Raw genomic sequence first — 25,640 nt, 5'->3', positions numbered from 1 at the left:
ACCTTCGTGTGCCCCGGAGGAGCATCAGCGGTCGACGCCCTCAGAGCCAGGCTCAGCGCACAGGCCTCGGGATCCCCGGTAGGAACTCCGCGTCGGCGGGCAGGCAGGCTGCGCTGGCAGGCAGGCAGTCGGGCCGCGTTGGCAAGAAGGTGAGCAGCGCTGGCAGGCAGGCGGGCCGCGCTGGTAGGAAGGTTGGCACCGCAGAGAGGTGGGTCGCGGCCGGTGACTGACAGCGGAGGTTTTTAAACCTCAATAACTTTTAAAATATACCACCGATCGGAACAAAACTTGGTGCATTTGTAGCACAGGACAACGGTGAGTAAGGTAGCGAATAATCGTAGCGCTATTGCGTACCAATTTTTGCGCAAATGTGAAAACAATGCAAACCGGAAAATAACAAGATGAGAGTTTTAGTTATGTATACATGAATGTTTTATAGTAATGAAAGTGGCAGTGTCCTGTAGTGAATGCCACAGTATATCAGGATATATTAGATTGTCGATGGCAGAGATGTAGGATACTAGAGATTGATTTGAAAGTGTGGTAGGGTGATGGGTGACGGCTGTTCCAAACCTTTACACCATGATGTAAACTTGGTGTTCTTTCCATTCATTTTTGGTTTGTAGTTGTTGGAAAAAGCTGCAAATCCTGAACTTGAGAAGATTAACACTAAAATCAACAGTGTAGCTAGGGAGTGGGCACGACTACTCGAGGACAAATGATGGAATTTGTGTTGGAGGCTGGAGAAAGTGGCAGAGGTTCTAAATGAGGTTCTACTTTATAGCAGAGGCCTCACCTTTGTTCCCCTCCTCAATGAGTTCCGTGTCCGCCACGATGTGGAGCTCTCCTTCGCCTCCACATCAAAGCGTTTTCCCATGGGAAGGTGTCCTCGCCCCCCCAGTGATGACCACTTCTCCCATCTCCAATGGACCCCCTCCTCTTGGACTCCCCCTCATGGCCATCTACTGGCTTTAGACATTTTTATTTTCAACTGCCGGCGGGACATCAACCGCCTCAACTTCTCCATTCCCCTTTCTCACTCTAACCTCTCCCCTGAACTTACAGCCCTCCACTCACTCTGCAACAACCCAGACTGGGTGATCAAACCTGCCGACAAGGGAGGTGCCGTGGTAGTCTGGCTCGCTGATCTCTACAAGTCTGAGGCCATGCGCCAACTCTCAGACACCACCTCCAACTTATCCTTGGACCATGACCCCACAGATGAGCACCAGGCCACTATCTCTAACACTATCACTGGCTTCATCACTTCCGGCACCCTGCCCTCCCAAGCCTCCAACCTCATCGTTCCCAGCCCCGCACTGCCCGATTTTACCTTCTCCCCAAAATCCACAAACCTGACTGTCCTGGTAGACCCATTGTTTCTGCCTGTTCGTGCCCCACCAAACTTATTTCCACATACCTCGACTCCATCTTGTCCCCCCAGGTTAAATCCCTCCCTATCTGTGCTCATGACACCTCACACACTCTTCGTCTCCTCCATGACTTCTGTTTTCTAAGCCCCCATTCCCTCATCTTCACCATGGATGCCCAGTCACTCTACACCTCCATCCCCCACCAGGAGTGTCTTAAAGCCCTATGTTTCTTCCTCGACCACAGAACCAATCAAACCCCCTCTACTGACACTCTCCTCCGCCTAGCAGAGCTGGTCCTTACCCTTAACAACTTTTCCTTTGTCTCCTCCCATTTCCTCCAAATCCAAGGCATAGCTATGGGCACGCACATGGGCCCAAGCTATGCCTGCCTCTTTGTTGGGTATGTCGAACATTCCTTGTTCGAGGTGTACCATGGCCCTATCCCCGACCTCTACCTCCGCTACATCGACGACTGCATTGGTGCTACCTCCTGTACCGATACAGAACTCACTGACTTCATCCATTTCACCACTAACTTCCATCCGGCACTCAAATAACCTGGACCATTTCCGACATCTCCCTACCGTTTCTAGACCTCACTATCTCCATCGCCGATGTCAGACTACTGAATGACATCCACTATAAACCCACTGACTCCCATGGCTATATGGACTACACTTCTGCCCACCCTGCTTCCTGTAAGGACTCCATCCTTACTCCCAATTCCTCCGTCTATGCCACATCTGCACCCAGGATGTGCTGTTCCTAACCAGGGTATCAGAGATGTCCTCATTCTTTAGGGAACGGGGGTTTCCCTCTACTGTAGATGAGGCTCTCACCAAGGTCTCTTCTATACCCCGTAACTCTGCTCTCACTCCCCATCCCCCCACTCGTAACAAGGGCAGAGCCCCCCTTGTCCTCACCTTCCACCCTACCAGCTGTCACTTACAACAAATAATCCTCCGACATTTTCGCCACCTCCAACGTGATCCCACCACTAGCCACATATTCCCATCTCCTCCCCTTTCGGCTTCCCTCCGTAACTTCCTGGTCAATTTGTCCCTTCCCACCCGAACCACCCCCTCTCCTGGCACTTTCCCTTGCAAACACAGGAAATGCTAAACTTGTTGCTTTACCTCCCCCCTTGACTCCATCCAAGGACCCAAGCAGTCTTTCCAGGTGTGGCAGAAGTTCACCTGCACCTCATCCAACCTCATCTATTGCATCCGCTGCTCTACATCGGTGAGACCAAGCATAGGCTTGGCGATCGCTTCGCCCAACACCTCCGCTCGGTCCGCAATAACCAACCTGATCTCCCGGTGGCTCAGCACTTCAACTCCCCCACCCATTCCGAATCCGACCTTTCTATCCATGGCCAGAGTGAGGCCCACTGTAAATTGTAGGGGCAGCACGTCATATTTTGCTTGAATAGTTTACACCCCAGCGGCATGAACATAGTCCCTGCTTTCTCATTCTTTCCCCTCCCCTTCCCAGCTCTCCCACAACCCACTGTCTCCTTTTTCCCCCCCCCCCCCCTCTTACTTTCTTCTCCCCCCCCACCACCACATCAGTCTGAATAAGGGTCTCGACCCGAAATGGCGCCTATTTCCTTTGCTCCATAGATGCTGCCTCACCCGCTGAGTTTCTTCAGCATTTTTGTCTACCTTCTACTTTATATTGGTATTCCCCAAGGAGAAGGAGAATAATGAGATCAGCATAAGATGGCATTAGATTGTAGGGCATGCTGATATCAAGGAGGAGTTATTGGGTATATTGAAGAACATTAAGTTAAATACATTTTCAGCATCTCCTGGGAACAATCCCAGGCTATTGAGATATGAGAGAAGAGTTTGCTGGAGCCTTGTCGGAGATCGCTGGATTCTCTCTAGCAACATTTGAAGTCCCAGAGGACTTAGGACCATGTTGTTTTGGAAGGGCCGTAAGCCAGAAAAGTTTAAGCCAGTGAGCCTTACTGTTGGTAAATATACAGTGCCCTCCATGGTGTTAAGGACAAAGACCCATCATTTATTTATTTGCCTCTGTACTCCACAATTTGAGATTTATATTAGAAAAAACATCACATGTGGTTAAAGTGCACATTGTAAGATTTTACTTAGGCCATTTTTATACTTTTTGGTTTCACCGTGTAGAAATGACAGCTGTGTTTATACATAGTCTCCCCATTTCAGGGCACCATAATGGTTTGGACACATAAATGATAGTAATCATATTTAGTATTTTGTTGCATATCCTTTGCGTGCAATGACTGATTGAATTCTGCGATTCATGGACATCACCAGTTGCTGGGTGTCTTCTCTGGTGATGCTTTGCAAGACCTGTATTGCAGCCATCTTTAACTTATGCTTGTTTTGGGGGGTAGTGCCCTTCAGTTTCCTAACAGTTCCCCTAATAGTCAATCTGACTATTGACTACTATCCCCATTTCAGGACACCATAATGTTTGGGACACACAGCTTCACAGGTGTTTGTAATTGCTCAGGTGTGTTTAATTGCCTCTTTAATGCAACTATAAGAGAGCTCTCAGCTCTCAGTTTTTTCTCCAGTCTGTTCATCACCTTTGGAAACGTTTATTGCTGTTTATCAACATGAGGACCAAAGTTGTGCCAATGAAAGTCAAAGAAGCCATTATGAGACTGAGAAACAAGAATAAAACTGTAATAGAGACATCAGCCAAACCTTAGGCTTACCAAAATCAACTGTTTGGAACATCATTAAGAAGAAAGTGAGCACTGGTGAGCAAAGGAACTGGCAGGCCAAGGAAGACCTCCACAGCTGATGACAGAAAAATTCCCTTTATAATAAAAAAAAATCCCTAAACACCTGGCCGACAGATCAGAAACACTCTTCAGGAGTCAGGTGCCGACTGTCTGCAGAAAACTTCATGAACATAAATACAGAGGTTACACTGCAATTTACAGTTTGGCAAGAAGTACTTAAAAGAGCAACCACAGTTCTGGAAAAAGAATCGTTACCTCCAGGTTCAAAAAGGTCTTATGGACATGTTGAAAAGTTAGTGGCGACCAGAATTTTGACGCCATGGAGAGTAGCGAAAATTCTCGTTACATAGGTGCAGTGGTAGTGGTTTGCCAGAAGGTCGTAGGTTGTCACCGGTGCTAACCGGTGAATTTCATTGGCTCATTGGGAAAAACAAACGAACACAGTAGTTTTCAGAACTGAGGATAACCGACCGGTAATGTTAATGTCCGCCGAGCTTCACAGTCGTGTATCTCTGGCTTCTTAAAAGTTGTCTCCACTCCTTCTCCCTCCCCCTTTTAAAGGACTTATGTGACCCCGTACAGTGTGCTTTCACCGTCTTAATTACAGCACCAACCTTCCTGTTTATCGTGTGTCTGTATCACATTTGCTTTGCACTCAGAGAAAACTGAAGGGGACTAGCCCCCAAACGAAGCATAAACTAAAGACGGCTGCAATACAGGCCTGGCAGAGCATCACCAGAGAAGACACCCAGCAACTGGTGATGTCCATGAATCGCAAACTCCAAGCAGTCATTGCATGCAATTCATTTACATGTACGTGTCCCAAACATTGGTGCTCTGAAAAGGGGGGACTATGTATAAACATGGCTGTAATTTCTAGATGGTGAAACCAAAATGTATAAAAATGGCTTTTATTAAAATCTGACCATGTGCACTTTAACCACATGTGATTTTTTTTCTATTACAAATCCCAAATTGTGGAGTATAGAAGCAAATAAATAAATGATGGGGCTTTGTCCCAAACATTATGGAGGGCACTGTAAAAGTTATTGAGAACAGACTGGATGAATTTAAAGTGAGACTTACCTAGCTTAGAGAATTCAGGAACTGCTATGTGTTCTGTTTTACAGAAACATTGTTCACCCTCGCCTTACCTCACTGTGTCATTCAAGCAGAAAGATTATCTTTGAACTGCATGGCGTCCTCGGGTGAAGTTAATGATGTTTTCTTTCTAATTAACTCCGCATGGTACTCAAATGTGAGTGCTGCATTAAGCAGACAAATAATATCATCAATAACCCACACAATCCTGACCATATTCTCTCTTGCTGCTAACATCAGGAAGAAGATACAGGAGTCTGAGAATCGTTACCTCCAGGTTCAAAAACAGCTTCTTCGCATCAACTATCAGGCTCTTGTAACCCTAACCACAAACCTATTTCATCACCAAACTATTATGGACTTGCACAATTAAAGATGCTGTAAGTACTTTGGCTTGCACTATCATGGTCTGGTTTACCTAGAATAAGTGATAATTTATTTTATATGTATTTGTCGTGTTGTTGCATTTAATGCACTGCAAGGCTGCAGCAAGTAAGAATTTCATTGTTCCAGTCCCAGTGCATGCGACAAATTAACTCTTTTAAATCGTGAGCTAAGTAACGGACAGTAGAGCATAATGATGTTTGGTTATATTTCAGACTGCAGGAAGCTAAACAGTGGCTGTAAACCAGGGATAAGTGTAGGGGCTTTTCTAATCTATATCAATGATTTAGACTCTGGGAAAGGGCAAACTACAAGTTCTAAATTTACAGATGACACAAAGCTTGTTAGTATTCTGAACTGCTAAGGGGATAGAGACTGATTGCAGCAGGATTGTAGATAGTCTGTTTGAATGGACAGAAGCACATAGCAGATGAAGCTTAAAATTGAGAAATATGAGCTAATTAATGTTGGTAGGGAGAGGCAATGTAGTTCAAAGGATACTGTTTTCAAAGTGGTCAAAAAGCAGAATGACGGGAATATTTGTGCACAATTATTGAAAGTGTCATGGCATACATAATTCATCGATGTTCTCCTTTTCAAAGCCAGCAGATAAAGCATCGAGCTCATCTGTGAGGGATGCATCACTGTCACTTGAGCAAATACTTGGTTTCACCTTCTAAAAAAAGTACTGGAGTGCAGCTGCCAAATGTCCATCTACTCCTCCAGGTTAGACCAAAAGTGCCTCTTCGCTTTCCCGGTGGCCAGGTCAAGGTCGTACCTGGACTTCTTTTATGGCCCTATATTGCCAGACATCTTGGTTCATCCAAAGCTTTATATGAGGAACACTCAGATGGTCTTGATGGGGACATGATTCTCTGCACATTTCCTTTTGAAGCAGGTAATAATGGTAGAAACAAGGTCCTGCAGCTGCTGGTTTACAAAGAAGGACACAAAGTGGTGGAGTAACTCAGCGTGCCAGGCAGCATGCCTGGAGAACATAGATGGGTAATGTTTCAGGTCGGGAGCCTTCTTCGGACTGTGGCGTATTTGTTCAGGTTCTTTGCTAAATCGATGCTCAGATTACCAAATCCAAGCTGTTGCAAAGTAACTCCCCTACCTCCTGCACAGCTCTGTGTAATTCGCACCACTGGAGCTGTGTTCTTCAGTTGCTGCCTATACGCAGGAAGGAGCACAGCCAGGTGGTCTGACTTTCCAAAGTGAGGGCGAGGGATAGAGCCATAGGAATATTTGATGGTAGAGTAGCAGTGGTCAAGACCCTTTGGTGCTGCAGGTAGTTTGGAATTGACTTTCTAAAACCTGCCTTGTTGAAGTCCCCGGCAATGATGAAGGCATTGGGCTATGCCACCTAGTGTTTGTTGACCATTGTGTTATTCTAATCTTCGGGAATGCAGTGTTCTGTGTTTCACAGAGACATGCCTTTTCCTCAGATCTCCATACTCAGCCCTTCAGCCCAATCGCAACTCTTCTAGTGTTAGCTGAATGTCTCCCTGGAGCAGGATGTAGACCTCAGTCAGGTCAATGGAGGTGAATTCCCATAGGTAGCACTTCATTGCAAGATGTTGCAGATCTGTGGAGCAGGTGTTGAACAGGACCACTACTTCTGAGCACTTTGAAGAGTTCACCAGGAGGCAGATGCCTCTGTCCAGGCCATGTGATGAGTCGAAAAGTCACCCATCAGGGTGAAGAGCTGAGTATGGAGATCTGAGGATAAGGCATATCTCTGTGAAACAGAGAACACCGCATTCCCAAATAAGCTGGATCCTACACTTCCTCATCAGTAGGCCACTATCAGTATGAACTAGCAATGACACTTCCTCTTTGATAACCAACAAAACAGGAACACCTTCAAGGTTGTATGCCCAGTCTCTGCCTCTGCTCCCTCTAAATACATGGCAGTGCAGCGAGACACAATTCCAATACTATCTTTAGATTTGCAGACGATACCACCGTTGATGGACAAATAATGGGTAACAATGAGTCAGAATATAGGAGGGAAATTGATCATCTAATTTAATCCTGGCAGAACAACAATCATGCTCAAAATGTCAGCAAGACTGATTATTAAAGCAGAAAGCTGTCCATATCGATGGGATGCAGTGGAGAGTGTCAATGGTTTCAAGTTCTTGGGAATCTGAAGATCTGTCTTGGACACAGCAAATCGATGCAATTACAAACAAAGCTCATAAATGCCTTTACTTCTTTAGAAAATTGCGATGATTCAGTATGTGCACATTAGAGAGCATACTGACTGGTCACATCACAGCCTGGTTAGATAGTTTGAATGCCCAGGAACAAAGGAGGCTGCTGAAAATAATAGACATTACAAGTATTGACCTCTGCACCATTTAAGGGATCAGTAGGAGGTGTTACCTCAAAAGACCCACACCATCTCATCTTGTTTCTACCATTGGAAATAATGTACAGGAGCATGAAAACTGTGAACTTATTACATCTGTTATTATTACTATTCTTTTCTTTCTTTAAAAAGTTCATTTAATAAGTTTAGTCAAACATGCCTATTGCTTTTCACATCCATACTAAACATTTATTATAATTTCAATTTTAAATTCTTTGTAATATACCTGAATAAAGATTCCATTATACTTCCTACCACCAAAGCTAAATTGATTGGTATATTTCCTTTCATAGATGATGGAAAAATAGTAACTGCCCATTCTTCTTGAGCTATTTACTTTTCATTGCAATCTCTTGCCCACCATATGCAATCCAATTGAGCAACAGAATGAGCTTGCTTCTGTCCAGGATTGATAATTTAATAACTTAGTCTCCTGCTGTCTTAAATGTCAACATCTATCTATACTATTACTAAAACTCTCATATGCGTTGTTTTTACATTTGAACAAAAAAGGTACTCTATACAGCTAGGATTACTCGCCACCTTACTCCCCGTTCTCCTCTGCTCCAAGCGCATCAAGTTTTGTTCCGAGCGGTGGAAAATTACAAAAGTTATGAAGGTTTATAAAATCGTGAGATCAGCAGATTGGTCTTCTCGCCTGTCAGTCTCCAACACCCGTTCCGGCACCCGTTGGAGAATAAACCGCGGAGGTGCCTGTCCACAAGCCGCCGAGAATAAAGCTGAAGCAGCGGAGTGTTGGCTGTGTTCCGCGGGCTAGGTTCACGGGTGGGGGCTGCGAGCGCGACAGGCGCTGGGGATGGGAGCAGCTGAGTGAGCCTGGAGCTGGAGCAAGGAGTGCATTCAGAGCCGGGGCTGGGAACCGGTGAGCCCACACCACCCCCCCATCAAAACCCTCTCTCCCCTACACCCCCCTCCCCCCCACACACCCCTCCCCCACTCAGATATGAAAAGCAAAATGCAACAGTCCTCCAAATCATGGCATCATTCATTAAGAAAAAAATAAGAAAGATATAATGAATATATGTCACCAGTTGATTGCTCTAACATGGAATGTCAAATCTATCACAGATTATATAGCTTTGGCTACCACGCAAAGTCATAGTTGCCATGGCTTATTTGTCTGTTTTGCTTAACTGTTTGTTATGGAAATGTCATAATAATTTAACAATCTGACTACATTTCTCACAATAAATTGGTGTGCACTGCTAATCATTTCTTACTCTTTACTTTGCTTTTACTATTTGTGCTACATTATCTTTTTTCAAAGTGACAGCAAATAAAAAAAATGTGTTACATAATCTTCCAAGTTCTTTATTTTCCATTATAATCTACCTTCTTTGTGCCTCTTCTGGACTCATATGAATTTGTTGCCCTCCTCCATTTCATAAAGTGTAGAACCTCCTAAAACTTGCTTTAATTGTTCTTGCTAATTTACCATCAAATTTCATATCACCTTTTTATTCGTTTGGTCATCTTCCAAAATAATATTTATTTTTTCATTTTATTCTTTTTGGAAACGTTATAATACTCTTTTTAATACAACTCTTTGTCAACATACAATGGATTGGCTTTGAAAAAGAGTTCTGACATGAAATATCATCCATACAGTTCGCTCCAGAGATGCTACCTGATGCACCGTCTTCATCTAGTTTGTTTTTAGCACAGTTTTCTCTACTTTTATTAAAGGTTTTTATTTAATTTCTCAGTGGAATGAGAATTCTTAAAATGTTTATTTAAATGTTTGTTATTAGTTATTCACTAGAGAACATTCTATTTTTATCGGAGAGGCATTGAGATAGTCACATGAACATGCAAGGAATGGAGGGATATGGATCACATGCAGGTAGAGTTAGTTTAATTTGGCCAGCAAAAGGGCATGTTCCTGTGCTCTACTGTTTAATGTTATATATTCTATTCCCTGGTCTAGCTCACTAATTCAACCCATATACCTTAACTGACCTGGTTTTTAAGACTCTAGTTACTCACTGATATCCCTCTCTTAAATTGCACTCAAAATATTATCATATTGGGATCACTTTCCCCCTAAGGATCTCATTATAAGATTACTAATTAACCTTGCCTCATTGCAAAAGATGAGGTCTGAAATAATCTATTCCCTTGTTGATCCTGTCACATGTTGTTCCAGGAAATTGAGGCATGTCAGCTAACTCATCTTGTGCACCTGTATTTATTGATACCCTTTTAAAGCAGATGGGAACCTTGGACCTTAGTAATGAACGGTTGAAGATGAAAATGGATTTCTGGGTCTGTGAAAACCTCTAATATACACTCTTCATCTTAGTCCAAAATGGCTAACCCGTTATTCTGAGACTGATACCTCAGGCAGGCAAGCAAACATATGATTTTAAATAAAACAAAACTTTATACAATACTTCAGGTGTGGTCTCACTAAGGGTCTATATAATTGCAGTAAGATATCTTTATTATTGGACTCAAACCGTTTTGAGCAACTTGCAGTAGGGCATCAAGATAAATTAAAAAACATTGCAAAATATATTAAACAACACTCTGCTTTCCAATTTTGTGCATCAATGTGAATTCATGTGATATATTCCATTTACTATGTTCTTGCCCACTCACTAGGTCTGTCTATATCCCCTTGAAAAGTAGGTCATCAGTTTTAAAGTGCTTTGGGTTCTTTCAAAATGCAGGCTTTTTTTCTGTCTTTCACTATCTTTAATTGACTCTCAATTCCTGTTACATGCTGCTTATCATTATTCAACTTGCTATTTTGTAGTATTCCCTTGATTTTCCTATTTTTAACTTTCACTTAACCTGAACTTTCCTTTTGCACTCTTTTTTACTCTACTTTAAAAAATCATCTGCAGGCCAGTTATCTGTTCTACTGGGAAATTGATGCTTAGCTGACTTAGCTGGAATCTGACCCCATGAAACATTTCCTTCCCTCTCCCTTTTCTCCACTCTTGCATGCACAAGCAGCTCTTTGATTTGGTTATCTGTCAATTTGCACATGGCTCAGATAAAAGACCAGAGATTCTTTCTCATGAGAGAATTAATTTTAATTTCAATCCAAGCTCTTTTGCATATTCTTTCGGCAGAACCGCATTCTTAGTCAAATCTGAGAATATCTAGTAAAACTGTTCTAGTTAACTATCCTGGTTCAATTTTGACACTCTCAAACTTTGTAAATTTCCCCAATTTATATAAAGTTCTCAATAATGTTCTTGGTTTATTGCACTGTGACCACAACTGCATAGATATTCCTCTAGGCTTACTTCTACATTTTCTTTTGTATCCTGCTTCATTTCCTGTTGATAAATCCAACAGTTATTCCTCTATTTTTAATTTATTTTTGTAATAAGTAAGAGAGATACCCTATGCATATTGAAAACATTCCATTGCATTAATTTTTTTTCAATATTTAAATGAGTCATCTTATTTCAGGTTTAAATCTCTTTGATTATTTCTCTTGAGGTTAGAAATTATTTTAAGCATTAAACGGCGTGCTAAATTGCATTGGTGTGGTGAACTTTGTGAGTTATGAGTGTAGATTTTAAATGCTTAGTGCATTAGCCAGTTTACCAGATAAAATGCAAGAACTGCCAAGTTCTGCCAAGCCTCTCATTGGGACTGTAGAAGAGTTCTATATCAGACTTCTACCAGTAGGTGATAAGCCAAGACAGGCAAATGTGGTAAGTAACTTAACAGTGAGTGGGACGGGCTGGTGTTTTGTAAACAACCGAAACTCCAGGATGGTTTGTGGCCTTCCTTGTGCCAGGGTTAAGAATGTCTTGGAGTAGGTAAGGGGCATTCTGAAGATGGGCCGTGGGTTGGGATTGGTGAGCAACCAGTGGTCGCAGTCTATATTGGTAGTAATGACATAGGTAATGAAAGACGAGTTCATGAGAGGAAAATTTTGGGAGTTAGGTGGAAAGTTGAGAAGCTGGAACTCAAATGTTATAATCTCAGGATTATTTCCACTGCCATGTGATAATGAGTATAGAAATAGGAAAATAGGACCGATGAATGAGTGGCTAAAGAGGTGAAGCAGGAAGGAGGACTTCAAGTATCCTAAATATCATTAGGATCTCTTTTGTGGCATGGGTGGCCTGTGCAAGAAGAACAGGTTGCACCTGAACTTAAGGGGAATCAATATTCTTGCAGGGTGGTTTGCTGGTAACACTCAAGAGGGTTGGAATTAGCATGTCAGAGCACTGGGACCCAGTACAGCAGATAGAGGCTGATTCATATATAAACAATAGAACAGGCAAGTCCAGTGAAAAGAAAAGGCAGAGTCTAGAGTGGAGGTATGAGAGATCAGTCGGCTTAACTGCATTTACTTTAACACAAGGAGCTTCACAGGTAAAACTGATGAGCTGAGAGTGTGGATCATTGCATGGGCTATTGAAATTATTGCAATCACAGAAACATTGTTGAAGGAAGGACAAGACTGGCAACTCAATGTTCTGGGGAAGAGAACTTTCAGGAGTGCAAAATAGGAAGAAGTATTGCATGGCTGATTATGAAAAACATTGTAGCTGTACTGAGGGAGAATATCCTAGAGGAATCAGCCAAAGAGGTTGTAAGGGAAGAATTTATGAATAAGAAGGAGTGGTCACTTTGATGAGGTTATCCTGTAGTCCTCCCATTAGTCACTGGATGCAATGGAAAGGGGTTTTAACTTTTCAAATATTTACTGGGATTAGTAGGTTTACATGGAGAATAATTTGTAATTGCATTTGGGAAAGTTTTCTGAAGCAGTATGTCGAGGATTATATTAGTGTGGAGGCAGTACCAAAAGAATAAGCATGGGTAAGTGATTGACATGATTGTTATGGAACCCTTTGGAAATAGTGACCTTAATTCAGTAATGCAGACACGATAAATGCCTTTCAGTTCGGAAGATTACTTTTTAATAACGATAGGTCCTGGGAGAGGTAGATCGGGAGCAGTTGCTGTGGGAATAACACTTGTTTGTTTGAAAATCTAGGGGGACTGATAAGTAAGTTTGCAGATGACACAAACAATTACAGAGTTGTAGATCGTGAGGAAGGTTGTCAAACACGGCAGAATATAGAAAAGTTGAGAATATGGGATGAGAAATTGCTGATGTCATTTAATACAGACAGGCATAAAATAATGCACGTTGGGAGGTCAGACCTATGGGGAAAGTATAAACAATACATGAGGAGCATCGATGTACAGAGGGATTTTGAGGTTCCATAGCTCAATCTGCCATTATCAGTAATTGATCTTCTGTTGTTTCTGATACATCAACAAAAACATAAATGTAAATGGATAAATTAATAGGTTTGCATCAATACCAAAATGAGTGGTGTTGAGGACATGGTGGTGACTGTTAAAAGTATACAGCATGATATTAGAACAGCTACAAAAATGGGCAGAAAAACAGCAGCAGGAGTCTAATCGGAACAAGTATGAGATGTTACAATTTGGGAGGTCGAATGTAAGGGGAAAGTACACAGTTAATGGCAAGACCTTTCGCAGCATAGGCGTACAGATGGAACTTGGAACCCAAACCCTGAGTTCCCTAAAAGTCGATGAAACGCAAATAAAAAGTGGTAAATAATGCAAATGGCATGCTTGCTTTCAGTGGTTGCCACTTAGTTTAAGAGTCAGGTAGTCATGTTGCAACTTTATAGGACTTTGGTTAGGTCACATTTGTAAGATTGTGTGCAGTTCTAAAATCCCCATGACATGATGGATGTAAAGGCTTTAGAGAAGGTTCAGAAGAGGTTTAACAGAATGCTCTCTGGATTAGAGAGCATTAGGTTTAACAAACTTGGAATTTCTTTCTGGAATGTTAGAGGTTGAGGAGAGACCTAATAGAATATATAGAGAGGCTGAACATTTTTCCATGTCATAGACTAGAGGCATAGCTTTATGAGAGATGTGGGGGCAAGTTTATTTTCAGAGAGAGTAGTTGGCACCTGGAATGTGCTGCTAGGGGGAGGCAGGGGCATTTTAAGAGGTTTTTAGATGGAATGCAGGGAATAGAGGGGGGTAGGAGATTGCAACCTTCACATGGTCCACCTTATTTCGACTAATGCAATCAACCCGACGTGCACAACCAAATAGATCAAATAGAATAAGTTGACCTACAACTAGGCTGTGCACACCATACGCAAGAAGAAGAGGAAGAAGAGAATAGAGGGAAATGGATCACGAGTAGGCAATGGAGATTTGTTTAACTTGGCATCATCATGTTCAACACAGGCTCTGTGGGCTGAACAATTCTAAGTTTTACTTTCTATGTGCAATTTTGGTTGCCCCATTGCAGGAAAGATGTAGATGGTTTGGAGAGGGAGCAAGAGATGTTCACAAAGATGTTGCCTGTTTTAGAGTGTACAAACGCAGATTGGACAAATTTGGATAGTTTTCTCTGGAGTATCAGTAGCATGCGAGGAGACCTGGAAGAAGTTTACAAAATTATGAAATTTATGTAGAGATTCAGTCTTTTTCCCAGATGAAAATGTCAAATATCTGGCAGAGTTTAATCTAAGGTACACAGAAATGCTGGAGAAACTCAGCGGGTGCAGCAGCATCTATGGAGCGAAGGAAATAGGCAACGTTTCGGGCCAAAACCCTTCTTCAGACTGATGGGGGGTGGGAGTTTAGTCTAGTTTGGTTTAGAGACAGCACAGAAACAGACCCTTCAGCCCATCGAGTCCTCGCCGATCAGTGATCCGCGGACACTAACGCTATCCGACACACATTCGCGATAATATACAAGGTTTTATGAAGCCAATTACCCAACAAACCTGTATGTCTTTGGAGTGTGGGAAGAAACCGGAGCACCTGTAGAAAACCTACGCAGGTCATGGGGAGAATGTACAAACTCCATACAGAAACGGCAGTGGTCAGGATTGAATGCAGGTCCCTGGCAGTAAAGTAGCAACTCTACCACTGCGCCACCATGCTGCCTAATTAGGTTTAAGGTGAGAAGGCAAAAGTTTAAAAATTTGTGGGCCTGGATTGGTCGGCATGTGGGCATTGTGATGTCAGCAGCTGGTGAGCGCCGTTTATATTTAAAAAATTGAGTTTTGTGATCAATTTTATTAAAACTCTGGGAAAATAATTGACCAAGGAGTGGATTTCTGAAGTCATAAGTAAAATCACGACCGAAAGTGCAAAAATCTCCGCGTCTTTGCGTCTGGTTTTTGAGGAGATACGTTTCACATGCAAAATGTCACACACACACACACACACAGTTGGGTCTGTTCCCGCAACATGCAGTTGCAAGGGGGGGGGGGGGGGGGGGCGGCCTGGCGTCATCGCGCAACGCCACGGGCTAGGCGTACGACGTCAAGACGCTGCCTACGCCCGTTGATATGCTGCGTATGGCCGTCGCACCGTTGCGTACGCCCTCAATGCACCTGCGGGCCGACAGGCTATTGAAGCGCGGGATTTTCGGACAGTGCAAGCTGGCGGGGATGACGAAAAGCAGCGGGGGCCAGCCGATCTGTGCCTTCTGCCAGCGTGACAGAGCCAGGGGTGGGGGGGGGAGTGGAGGAGAGCCGGGCGGCAGCAGCGAAAATCGCTGGCGAAATGTGAAAAATGTCGCCATTTTTGGAGGAGAGCCGGGCGGCAGCAGCCGTTATGGTGGCTAGCCAGCAGGAGGCGAAAAAATGAGTGTTAAGGTGAGGGGGAAAGATTCAATAGGAACCTGTGGGATAACTATTTACACACAAAAAGTGGTGGGTGTATGGAACGAGCTGCTGGCAGAGGTAGTTGAGGCAGATACTATCGCAATGTAAAATAAGCATTTTGACAGACAGATGGATAGGACAGGTTTAGAGAGATATGGGCCAAATGCAGACAGGTGGGACTAGTTGGCCGGTATGGGCAGGTTAGGATGATCGGACTGTTTCCACGCTGTAAGGCTCAATGGCTCTATGACTCCATCAGAATATTTACATGATTCACTAATTACAATATTGTCATCCCTGTCCACGATGCACTCCAGCCACTGGTATGTCCACTGATGTCAGAAGGCCTTCCAGGAGCACCTGGACAGAGCATGTTCCCTCTTCACATATGCCAGAACATGGATGTATCCTCCAAAGAGGAGCAGACAGTTGATTTGGGCAGAGCCCTGAAGGTCAGCTGCATGGAATTATGAATAGCTACCTTGGCATAGCCCCCTCACAGACTTGCACACCCTATACCTCTGCATCGGGTGCCCAAAGATCAGGAACACAAGTCTGAAGTGCAACAAGAGAGCCCCTTTAAGTTCTCAAATAGAGGTGCAACCTCTCACTGTCCACGTACACATGAAATACAGACTCTTACAGGCCACAAAATTGACCAGCGTCCTGGGAATTTATTGAATCTTTAAACAAGCTTAAAAATCTGTTGTGCAGAGAACACCATTGGGAACCCCGCTCACCAACAGATGGCAAAACAGATTGTCACAGTGTATCCGGACAGAAGACAACAGTAAAAAAGGGGAGAGTGTTGCAAGAGTAGCTGAAAAGATGTGTCCTTGTGTGGCATGGAACAGCTTGGACGACTTTTCAGAAGATGGCGCATGTTGTCAGGGACTGGCTCCTGCTAAGGTCTAAATCTGATGGGCACTTGTAGTCAAGCAGGGGTCAACCTAGTTAATTTCCCTACACTCATAAGCCCACTCTACACCCATTGTAATGAGATGACCTGAGACTTTGGTCACGAGCAATAGTGCTAAGTGGCTCACTCGTCCGAGACTGCAAAAGTCCTGGTATAAGACAGAAAACTCCAGCAGACAGGGTTGCCATTGGGAGGTCTAAAATTATCCTGAAGGCTGTGGCCTTGGCAGAAGAATTATGCTGCCATTTGATGCTCAATGTGCAGCTACTGTATCTCGGCAGAGGTGGAGTACTCCAAAGGTGGAGCACAAACACTTAGATGCAGACAAACACCAGCAGCTATCTTCCTTCCTCAATTGGGAGACTAATGGGCCTGTCCCACTTAGACAATTTTTCAGGCGACTGTCAAGTTGCCGGCACTCGCCTGAAAAACCTGCAACTTGAACGGCGACTGTCAGAATGGAACAAACACACACATCGCTTCCTTCACCAGCCTGTTATGCAGGCAGGGGACAGGGCAAGCGGGGGGAGGGCTGTCTGAGTGAAATTCACAAATGCAAAGCCAAGGTGATACAGCCACACAGGTACGGAAAGTCCTTTAAAAGAGGAGGGGAGGGAGGGGGAGAAGGAGGGAGAAGGAGGGTGAAGGGGTGGAGCCAACTTTTAAGAAGCCAGACAACTTTTAAGAAGCCAGAGATACACGGCTGTGAAGCTGGGTGGACATTTAACATTACCGGTAAGTAACTACTGCTTACGTTTTTCCCCCCCAGTATACGGTAAGTGCTTTAAAAGAAGGGGGGAGAACGAGTGGAGACAATTTTTAAGAAGCCAGAGATACACGGCTGTGAAGTTCGGCGGACATTAACATTACCGGTCGGTTATCCATGGTTCTGAAAACTACTGCTTATGTTTTTTTCCCCCCAATGAGCCAATTAAATTCATCGGTCAGCACCGGCTACAACCTACGAGAACCTCCGAGAGCTTTCGACCTCCTGGCAACCCACTAGGCAGGGCCGGCCTTAAGCCAATTGGACCAAGCTCCCAATTGGGCCCCGCTCCTAAGGGGAACCGCGCTAGAGTAGTCTACTCTCGGGTGGAGGGTGGAGAGATGGGTGGAGAGAGAGTAGAGGGGTGGGGGGGGGGGGGGGGGGAGAAAGGGGTAGACAGGGAGGGGGGTGTGAGGGGGAATGGAGAAGGGGGAGGTGGGTCATTCCCTCACGGTCTCGGGGCAGCGCTCTCGCCCCTCCAGTCGCAGTGCTTCGCGTACACAGCCCTGGCTCCACCCCTCTCTCGGTGATGCGGTGAACAATACAGGGAGGGTTGAAGCAACGTTTACAAACCTCGGCCTCAGCTCACACCCGCCGGCCGGACCCTGGCATCCGCTCCCGCCGCCGGCCCTCTCCCTCCCTTCTCTCGTTCCCTTCAATCCCTTCCTTCCCTTCTTCCCTCCCTACCTTCTCTCCTTCCCTTCCCTCCCACCCTGCCCTTCTTCCCTCCCTCCTCTCCCTCCTTCTCTCTCTCTCTTTTCCCTTCTCTCCTTCCCGCCCTCCCTTCTTTCCCTCCTTCCCTCCCTTCTTTCTCTACTTCTCTCCCTTCTCTCCTTCCTCCCTTCTCTCCACACACACACATAACGCAGAGACAACTAACACACACACAAACACACACACACATAACACACAGACACACACACACACAACTAAGTTATGATGGGGTAGAAGCCCAAAGGGTAGGATGGGGCTGAAGCCCAAAATGTAATGCCTGGACTGGTTTTTCGCCAATGGTTATTGGTTTTCTGGGATCTATTTAATTAAATTACTTTTTTTCTCATTTCACAGTCACTAAAACAAGTGGTATTGTAACTATGTTCTTTTCAGAGGTGATCTACAATTTTGTTTGTTACTTGTAGGCTTCCATGTATGCAATTTTATATTAAAATGTAGCTTAGATCTGTTTGGTCCATTAACTGGCAGGCACTCATTAAGCGCACATTTTGATTACTTTCCATTCTACCATAGAGATATAAAGTCTATAATAGACTGTATTTATATTTCTATGATTCCACAGACCTTGGCTGGGAACTTGGGGCTCACCATAATTGTTCCCAATTTAGCCTCGCACCTCCTAAGGCCGGCCCTGGGGGGGGGGGGGGGGGGGGAAGCCGGTTACGGAAATGGTGCTGAAGATTACCCATGACCCTACTATTTTCGTCGAGTGGACTATCTTGCTTCGCTATAGGATCTTTGGTTTCAAGTCTCCATGAGATGGAGAGTGTGGTGGAAAGTGGCACTGTAAGGGCAGTCCACGTCTTTCACCAGCTCATTGGAACTTTTCCCAATTCCATAATGACTGTCTAAGAACTTGGCCCTCATCAGACCTGGCTTCTCTCCGCCGTAAACGAAGTTCATCTCCTGGACATTCAACTCGTAGACCACCCGCTCCTTCCTGAAGCGGATATCAAACAGCTGTAAACCGCTGACGGAACTGTGGCGGAACGCAAACTCCCAGTCAAAGTAGTGAATGTGGTTGTTTATAATGTGGTATCTTGGTCCACGTGGCTCGAACTGGAGGGGGCCGTAGGTTTGAAACTTCTGTCAATGTCTCAACGAGGCGTAGTTGGGATCTGAATCCGTCCTTTGGATCTCTCTCAATCCCTGTCTCTCACCCTCTCGCCTCGGCATTCCTGGAATCATTTGCCGTTTTGCAGGGATGGCTGAATCTGCGGTTCCTTCCTGTTTGGGGTGGGGGGGGCACTCTGGCCCGTGGAGGCTCCTGGTCCGTTCCCTCTGCGGGTGCTGCGTGGCCCGCTGAGTTCCTCCAGCACTCTTTGTTTTTTGTTTGGCTCTGGAGTTGAAGGTGGACACGGGGGGGCTGGGGTGGCTCAGCGGGACGGGCGGCAGCTCTAGGGAGTGGGTGGTGTTTTGGGTCAAGACCCTTCTGCAGACAATCACAAGTACTCTCACCGACGAGAGTTCAGTTCAGTCTGAAGAAGGGTCTACTCTCAACTTCTAACTTCAATTTCAAGAGTTAAATAAATAATACAGAGTGCTGGAGGAACTCAGCGGGCTAGGCGGCATCTGTGGAGGGAACGGATTAGGAATTGTTTCGGGCAAGGGTTCTTCTTCAATATGAAGGAACTGCAGATCAAAGATACTAGAGCAGATACTAGTATCTTTGCTGCAGATCAGGCATGATATTCTTCCAATTTAAATCATAATTACGATTTTATTGTTTTCCTATTTTCAATTTTTTGTGCCCGATTATTTGGCGGTCAATCAACCTCTGTCTCTAAGGGGTTTGCATCCAATCACCGACCAGATTCCCTTAAATTCCCTTTCCCATCAACAAATCGGTCTCCTCCCGTCCAATCAGCTGCCGTCTCCAAGGGCATTGTGTCCAATCACATAGTGCACTGGTCACTTGGCGGTCAATCAGACACAGTCTCCTAGGGACCTTTTGATCAATCATCAACCTGCTTCCCTCACAGAAGCAGACGATGGCTGCAGCCAACACAGAGAGAGAGGGGAGAGAGAGAGAGAGAGAGAGAGAGAGAGAGAGAGAGAGAGAGGCAAGAAAGCAGCTATGAAATATAATACACAATAAACTATATTATAAATACACAATATACAAGTTATGCATTCTTGTACTCTTACATGGGTATGACCGCACATAAAAAAATCCCCCCCCCCCACCCACCTTTCTTCCCAACCTCGGCCTCACAGACCTTAGAGTACCCCTAGTTCCTAAAATCCATTTCCATCACTGCTTTGATGGAAACTTGATAAACACAGATAAAGTCAGCGTCATGATATGTTAATATATCTCAAACCATGAGAAGATATACACTATGTGCTGTAAAAACTGGCAATTTAACATGTCCAGTATTTGTTTATGGCAATTTACCAGCCCTATTTTATAGTTGATGGGTTGTATTATTGCATCCAATACATTCTGACAATCTAGTATCTGATTGTTTAGAATTCTTGATGGTTCGGCATCTGGCTCAATAGGGCCTTGTATCCCACACCTGTTTTGAACACTTGAGGTCTCTGTTTCCCATGTTTCCTTTAGGGAATATTTCTGGGTTCTCCTGAAATATTATTATACTACACTGCCAAATGTGAAAATAATAATGAAGTGTGTGAGGGTATTAATGGGAGTAATATCCAATTGTCCAGAAAATCAGCTAGTTCGGCATCACCAGAATTATGTAAATACTGGATTAGGAGAGATGTTTCTATAGCACAAACAATGCATCATTGACCAGGTAAAACTCCACAGTATCATTTTTTTCACATTGCCAAGGCTAAAATGTCAATGAAAATGTCTACCTGTGAGATGAAAAGTTATCATAGGATCCAACTGTGTAATGCCTGAAGAGTCGCTTTGTCCGGTCTTCACGAGTTTCTGAAAAAATGTTGAAGACTTAAATTGGGAATGGGATAGTGGGAAGCAAAGGAACAGTAGAGTGATGTATTGAGAATATCAACACAGAAAGAATTAGTAATGTTGCAGTTCGAGCTTAATTAACATATGAAAAAGGGAGAAAGCAGACCCCACAATAATACCTAGAGTGAAGGATCTACATACACATGTAGCAATAATGAGAAAATACAATACAGTGAAACAAGAGGAAAATAGACCAATGAAACAGCAGAAAAAATCAATTAAAAAGAGGGTTAAACCAAAGGCCAATAGACCATGTAAATTGGAGGTAAAGAGGAAAATACATGAACCATAATGAAAATAGTGTAAACAGTAAAATGCAAAAAAAGAGACAAGAAAATATAAAAAAAGGGAAAGGGAAACTAAATAAACCGAACACAGAAAATGAAGCTGAAGAACACAGTAACATAGGAAAACAGAAAAGATGAGTACTTGGTGGTTTGCGTGGCAAAAGTGTATGTTCCGTGTTGAATTACTAGAATTCAGTGACAGTAGTTGAAGAGAGACTGCACAATGTCATATAGGAACAGAAAGACAGAAAGGAATGGAAAGTCAGGTAGTGGCTGAATAAACAGGAATAAATCTAAAAATTATTCTTGTAACATTAAATATAATGTACAATTTATTTTCTTTCTCAATCATTCAAATTCCCACAGCACTATTTTGAAAGAAAGTTGTCAGAATTTGACTGCTTGAAGGAGTTAACCAATTACAAATTATTCCTTTGAATATATCTGTTGAATCTGGATATTTGCTAAATCAGGATATTAGCCTTTCATACCATCAGGAACATTCATCAGGAATTTCGTAGTCTGAAATTTGCTGAGGAAATTCACTGTGCGTATTGTGTGTACTGATTTGGCCAAATGCATTTGAGATCTTTTGTCAGTATTTTTAGTGAATTGTAAATATTGCACGTGCTTAAATTGTCGTAGAAATTCCGTAAATGGAGTAAATCCTATATATTCTGCCTGAAGTAAGTATGCATAAAGAGATTAATTTTTATCAAAGCTCTGATTCATGAGGGATCAGCTGAATGCTAGAAACATTCAGTTCAAAGTCAGTTCAACCTCATTGTATTCTCTCAACCTGATTCTCTCAATCTGATTCAATAAAAAAAAGAAATAGAAGCAATGAAGAATAGAAATAGAGGTCCGCACGGTGGTGCAGCGGTAGAGTTGCTGCCTTATAGCGCTTGCAGCGCCGGAGACCCAGGTTCCATCCTGACTGCGGGTGCTGCCTGTACGGAGTTTTTACGTTCTCTCCGTGACCGCGTGGGTTTTCTCCGAGATCTTCGGTTTCCTCCCACACTCTAAAGACGTACAGGTATGTCGGTTAATTGGCTTGGTGTATGTGTAAATTATTCCCAGTGTTAATATGCGGGGATCGCTGGTTGGCACGGACTCGGGTGCGCTGAAGGACCTGTTTTGTGCTGTATCTCTGAACTAAACTAAGCAGTGGTAGACAATCATACACTCATGCCTCCTTCAACATCCAATAAGATATTTCAGTGTTACTTGTCTGCAATAACTGCATCTCATGATTTCCTTAATATCTATTGATCTCTATCTTCAGTATGAAATTTGAGATTTCCACATCTATTTTGAGTTTCAAACAATTCTTTCCCCTCTAGGTGAATAAATATATCTTCTCTTGAGAGTGTCATGCTTAGTTCTAAACAGCCCAGCTAGTGGAAATAGGGTTGCCAACTGTCCCATGTTAACCGGGACATCCGTATATTGGGTTAAATTGGTTTGTCCCATACGGGATCACCCTTGTCCCGTATTTGACTGCTACTACTCGGGTCGAGGGGACTGTCAGGTCGGAGCGCCACGTCTGGCCCCGCCTCACCAGTTCCGATGTAGTGCAGCCCATGGTGAGCCCAAGAAAAGACTGTGCAGCTATAACAAGCAATGGGAAACAAAAAAGACGTGGGGTAAGCCCGTCAACAGTGATTCAAAGAAGGCCTTCTGTACTTTCTGCCGTCAAGAATTTGTCTCTTATTTTAACCTTTTGTCCCTTATTTGGGAGTGAGAAAGTTGGCAACCCTAAGTGGTAACATCAACTTTGTATCTACTCTGTCAAGAAAGTACTCAGGAACATGATAAATTGAACAGATCCAAAATTCAGCATGACAGATAAATCATTTCTCGAATGTAGGCTGTCCACTTGCAGTAAAAAAATTACAACAGAACTGTTTGGGAATTTATCATGCAAATTTATCTAATTCTATTGCCTTACGATTTAATTCATTTCCCTTTCTACCACACTTATGCTGTTTTTGTTTTCTTTGTGTTCTTGCTAACATATTTATATCTGTTAAAGCCAATACCTTTCATCCATTTGATTAAGTCCATCTTTCCCTGATACAATAGAGAACGGCATTATGCCTGATGTCTGAGAAATAATACAGTACGATGCAGTCAGCAAATTTAAAGGAAGTGATGTATACATTCTAGAGCAGGGGTCGGCAACCCTGGGCCCATGGCCGAATGCAGCCCTTAACTCGAAATCATCAGGCCCACAGGCATTTTTTTTTCCGGAAGCAAACGTCCCGTAGTCATATTTTATTAAACAAACAGACAGACAGTGAGGGGTGAGTCTGTAATGGCCATTTCGCAAGCAGCCTCTCGTAACCCTTCTATGTTTTTGTTGTTTTGAGTGTGTGTTAAGGGCACGTTCTGGTGTTTCTTCGTATGTTTTATGTGGGGGAGAAGGCGGGGAAAAGAGCGAAACTTTTCTTGTTGTGTTGCAATCCGGCCCGACGCCGGAGTTTCGCTCATCCCGTCGAGAGGGTCTGAATATCGGGCCGTCGTCACAGTGAGGAATGTTGATTTCACTGTAGTGGATGTTAATGTTAAATTGTGTTGGTTATTGTTAAATTGTTGTTTTTGCAATGTTGATTCCACTGTAGTCGATGCTTATGTTCAATTGTATTAAATGGTTAAATTAAATTGTTGTTTTTGCACAATAAACGCGAAGTTGATCTTAAGATTCTTGAGGTTGTTTCAATACCAGTGTCTCAAACTAACTCGTATGTTCAGTAGACATAATATTTCTTAAATATATAAATATGTCAAAGTTTATTAATAATGGCGATATAGAAATTGTAGCGCTATCGTGCACCATTTTGGCGTAATTTCAGGAAGACAGACAGACAGACAGACAGATGGATAGATGGCACGTGCCGTCAGGGTAGACAAGGTAGGCACTGCCTACCCTGACTAAAAATATTAAATGATAATAACTAAATATAAATATTAAAGGCATGGGAGAATTATACCTATCTAAGAGATCGATCTCTTAGGTAGGCATAATTCTCCGTGTCTTTCAACCGCAGCACCTGTAACCCTTGAAGGTCTGTGCAGCCCACGTGCCGTCAGCGGTGCTGGACGCCGACAATTTCAAGCGGGGCTGAAGGCAGCAGAAATTCTGCCTTTGCAGCACTGCGCAGGCGCAGCAGCCTATTGCGCATGCGCATCCCTAGTTTCTTGGCGGGGTTTTCAAATATGGATTGGCATTATTTTAAGTGTATCTTAGAAAAGAGAGAGAGAAGAATGGACCTCATGTGGCAATGATGTGGCAAGTACATTTCTTGGTGCTTTTTAAAATAAAATACCGCATTTCCTGGGGTGTGGGGGTGGGGGGGGGGAGAGCTCCTTTCACAGCGTTTGGGGAGTCTGGCCCGGGATAAAGTTGCGGGCAGGGCATGAATGTTTTGAAGGAGGGGGTCGGGATCATGCCACTTGTGACGCTCCTTGCACGGAGCCACCGCATTGAGGCCGGGGAGAGAAGCAGCTCGGGTGGCTGCGAGCGGTCACCGGGCCGTACAGCGGAACCAGCCGCCACCTCGGCGTCTTCTGCCAGCCCTCGCTCACCTCTGGCAGCTCTCCGCCTAAAAACCTCTCTCCTGCCGCTCGCTGGCCTCACTCATGCCCGCAAATCCTTAAATTCCAACAGCGCGATTGAGGTTACTCGGCTGTGGGAATTTAAGGTTTTGCGGGAAGCGGCTGACATGAGCGAAGCCGGCGAGTGGCAGGTGAGAGGTGTTCAGATGGAGAGCCAGAGGTGAGCGGGCCGACAGAAGGTGCTGAAGTGGCGGCCAGTTCTGCTGTCGGCTCCCGCTCGCAGCTACCCGAGCTGCTTCTATCCCTGGCTACAATGCGGTGGCTCCACGCCCGGAGAGCTGCGGCAGCGGTGAGTGAGTTACTGGCATTATCCCCGATCCCTCCTTCTCAACGCCCCTGCCCTCCCCGCAACTTTACCCCTGGCACAGACTCCCCACATGCTGTGAAAGTCTCCCCCCAATTGGTCCCTTGAACAAGTGTTGTCATTCAATAAGATGACAACTGATTCAACTTTTCCCTGTACTCCCGTTTTACTCACCATCTCTCCACGTGCCATCACCCTTCACCCCCCACCCATTCAGTAATTAAGAATAAAGGAGACTAGGAAGCCTTGCGAAAATTGAATTGTTACTGTTTTTATTTTTATATTTTATTTTTATGGAGTGAACAATCTGTGCATGCGCAGTTTAATTTTTTTAAAAAGCCGACTGACTGCCTACCTTGAGTAATTACTCACGGCACGTGCTAGATAGATAGATAGATAGTCAGAATCTTTTTCTCGGAATT

General features: G+C 44.0%; 1 protein-coding gene across 1 annotated transcript in view; it reads right to left on the bottom strand.

Annotated features, from left to right (window-relative positions):
• Positions 1–25,640, bottom strand: part of shank3a (SH3 and multiple ankyrin repeat domains 3a) — a 530,257-nt gene that overhangs the window by 204,500 nt on the left and 300,117 nt on the right. The window contains exon 15 of the mRNA XM_055653270.1: positions 20,892–20,967. Within this exon, the coding sequence (XP_055509245.1) occupies positions 20,892–20,967 (76 nt within the window). The remainder of the gene's footprint in view (positions 1–20,891; positions 20,968–25,640) is intronic.

The sequence above is a fragment of the Leucoraja erinacea genome, chromosome 22, assembly GCF_028641065.1.
Source record: "Leucoraja erinacea ecotype New England chromosome 22, Leri_hhj_1, whole genome shotgun sequence".
Lineage (NCBI taxonomy): Eukaryota > Metazoa > Chordata > Chondrichthyes > Rajiformes > Rajidae > Leucoraja > Leucoraja erinaceus.
The sequence above is the reverse complement of the archived record's forward strand: the minus strand, read 5'-3'. Positions and strand labels throughout refer to the sequence as shown.